This window comes from Apodemus sylvaticus, chromosome 10, assembly GCF_947179515.1.
Source record: "Apodemus sylvaticus chromosome 10, mApoSyl1.1, whole genome shotgun sequence".
In the NCBI taxonomy this organism is placed as follows: Eukaryota; Metazoa; Chordata; class Mammalia; order Rodentia; family Muridae; genus Apodemus; species Apodemus sylvaticus.
Window position 1 is genome coordinate 49,560,483 of NC_067481.1, and position 3,321 is coordinate 49,563,803.

General features: G+C 42.1%; 1 protein-coding gene across 1 annotated transcript; it reads left to right on the forward strand.

Moving 5' to 3' along the window:
• Positions 1 to 1,093: 1,093 nt before the first annotated feature.
• LOC127694883 (putative olfactory receptor 3A4) lies at positions 1,094 to 2,029 on the forward strand. Its single transcript, XM_052196635.1, has one exon. The coding sequence runs from the start codon at positions 1,094 to 1,096 to the stop codon at positions 2,027 to 2,029; it is 936 nt and encodes a 311-aa protein (XP_052052595.1).
• Positions 2,030 to 3,321: the final 1,292 nt, after the last annotated feature.

The window sequence follows — 3,321 nt, forward strand, 5'->3', positions numbered from 1 at the left end:
ATGTTTACCTTACTCAAAGTTTTTTCTACATTGTTCTTACTTAGCAACGCATGAGCACTGTGGTACCCAATTTTCCTGGACCCTATGGAGAAATGTAATATATATTCCTAAGAGTCAGGAAACCCAAGGCTGCTTATTATCAGTTCTAGAGCTGAAAGTATCTTCAGTGATGTGCTCTCACAGAGAGTCACTCTGGGATGTTGTCCTCATAGAGAGTCATCACTGTTTTTCATGGGATTTTTACCTTTCTCTGAAAGGTCTGGATCATGTCTCATGGCTTTACAACTCAATTTCTAACAGTCTAGGTCACACTGGCCATTTTATTACTAACATCTTTTAACTGGCCATCTGCTTGCAAATTCCCTATCTGTGGCTTCAGCTGTGGATGGAAGATATGTGGAAAAATTATGTCTGTCCTAATACAGACAGGCATTCCCCCATAAGCATCCCCAAAACAATATAAGATAACAAAAACTCACACAGCATGGATACAGGGTAAGCTATTAAATGCCATTTAGAAATGACTTAGAGTATGTGGGAGAATGTGCATAGACTATATGTAAATTCTATTCCCTCCTATATAGGAGATGTGAGCACCCTTAGGTTTTGGTGTCTCACAAGTTATGGAACCAATCTTCCTAAGATACTGGGATTGCTGTAGTATTATATGTGTAGTACAGGTTGGGGAACAGGACCATGCCACCTCTTTTCTGGAAGCTTCTCTTTCATGCTCCAGGATCTTTTGTACTTAAGCTGTCCAGGTCACCATCTGAAGACTGTGGTTTCATTTCTAGAATTTTGGCTTCAAGTAAATATTCTTTCCCTCTAACCATCAAACATCGCATTCCTTCCCCTTGCTACATTAGTGCTTGTGTGTCTCTGAGTCTGATTGATACCATTGCTTTGTATTAGTAACTTGGATGCATCACACCTTTATCTACTGTGTTTCAGCCTATAACTTTTCCTTCCCTTGTGTTTTCTCTTGCATCCTGGCTGCACCTGGACACTGCAATACTTGATATTTGTTACCAAGATGCCACTGTCCGTGTATCACCTTTGAACTTCATTCAGCTGTCACTGGTGGAAGAGAGTCATGGATCTGGGAACCTTGGGAAACGATTCTTGTGTGACCACATTTGTCCTGCTGGGTCTCACAGAGACTCCAGCTTTGCAACCCATCCTCTTTGTCATCTTCCTTCTTGCTTATGTAGCTACTCTTGGTGGCAATTTCAGCATCCTGGCTGCTATCATTATAGAGCCCAAACTCCACACTCCTATGTATTTCTTCTTGGGGAACTTGTCTATGCTGGATGTTGGATGCATTAGTGTTACTGTTCCTGCCATGTTGAAACATTTCCTATCCAAGGACAGACACATTCCCTATGGGGCCTGCCTCTCACAGCTCTTTTTCTTCCACCTCCTGGCTGGGGCAGACTGCTTTCTTCTGACTGTCATGGCCTATGACCGCTATCTGGCCATCTGCCATCCCCTCACCTACAACACCCACATGAGTTGGAAGATTCAGAAAGCCTCAGTGTGCCTGTCATGTGTGTTTTCCTTTAGCAGTGCATTGACCCAAACTGTTGCCTCGTCCACTCTTAAATTCTGTGGCCCCAACACAATCAACCACTTCTACTGTGACCTCCCTCAACTCTTCCAGCTCTCCTGTTCTAGCATCCAACTCAATGAGCAGCTGCTCTTTGTAGCAGCAGCCTTCATGGGTGTGGTCCCCTTGGTCCTCATCACTGTGTCATATGGCCATGTGGCAGCTGCTGTTCTCCGTATCCGCTCTGTTGAGGGCAGGAAGAAAGCCTTCTCCACCTGCAGCTCTCACCTCACTGTGGTTGGCATCTTCTATGGCACAGGCATGGTTAAGTACATGAGACTTGGCTCCATCAAACTTTCTGATAAGGATAAAGCTATTGGGATTTTCAACACTGTCATCAACCCTATGCTGAACCCACTCATCTACAGCCTTAGAAAACCTGATGTGCAGGGTGCCCTGAGGAAGGTACTCACAGGGAGGTAGCCCACAAATGACACTCTTCTGGCCTTAACCAAGGTCAGAGCTCCTCTCACTGCTTCTAAGTGATATTGTGATTTAACACAACTGGAGTGTGTGTATGACAAATGGGACACATCCTTAATTAGGAAGGGGAGTTCCCTAAAATAGTAATAGTTATCACTTGCATCATCACTGCCACATGCAAGGTACTAAGTGACTGGTGTCACTACTTCTATTAATTCCCCTAATTATATGAGGTGGGTGCAGTTTGCAAATATAGATCAGAAAACTTAACTTCCTCAAAGCCACAGAGCTAGTGAGTGTCAGAGTAAGGATTTGATTCTAGAGGTAAGCTACACATGTAACTATTGTTTCTTAGTAGTAATAAGTTATTGCAAGGAAGAGGGGCACCCTAAAGTAAAGAGGTGATAATAAGTAGTAAACAATAAAGAAAGAGTAAGAAAAGAAATGTCAGTGTGGTAAAAACTATATCCACAATTAAAACTGAGCTAAGAGATTTTCATTTCTTTACTGAGGCTGATTCTTTACTGAGCTGGTACAGATTGAGGGCTTTCAAGATATTAGTTTATGAGATGAAAAAATAAAAAGACAACATATTTTAAATAATAATTCATAAAGAACAGGCATTGTTTAAAAAACCCATAGAAATAAGGCAGAATGTTTCCCCATTAGACCACCTACAGCAAAGGACAAATGGTTGTGGCAGGATGCTCATTGAAACACCCAGGAAAGCTGGCTTTCTGGATTCATTAATAGGCTTTTAATTAGAAAAGAGGTTTGTGACATCTTATCTAAATAAAAGTCTATTAATTAGAAAATCTCATGGACTAAAAAGAAATTTTTGGTACCTATGGCTTGAACAGGAAACTGACTGTTCCCTTCATGTCACCGTAAGGAGGAAGATGCTTCAACTGAAAGCTTTAGACAGCTGCTTATACAACTCAATAAAGTGTGTGCCTATTAAAAGGTTAGAGGTGCTAGGGAGATGGCTCAGTGGATAAAGCACTTTCTACATCAGTGTGAGAACTGAAGTTCAGATCCTCAGCACCCACAGGAATAGCATTAGATGTTGTGGCCATCTGTAATCCAAGCTCACAGAAGGCAAAGGCCTTCTCACAGCAAGCTTTCTAATTTAGTGGGGATTCTAATTTAGTGGGGGACTCTCCACCTAAGCAAATAAAATAGAAAGTGATTGAAGGAGACAGCAAATGTCAGCTTTGAACCACCATATGCAGGTACACACACACACACACACACACACACACACACACACATCCATGCACATGTGAACATGC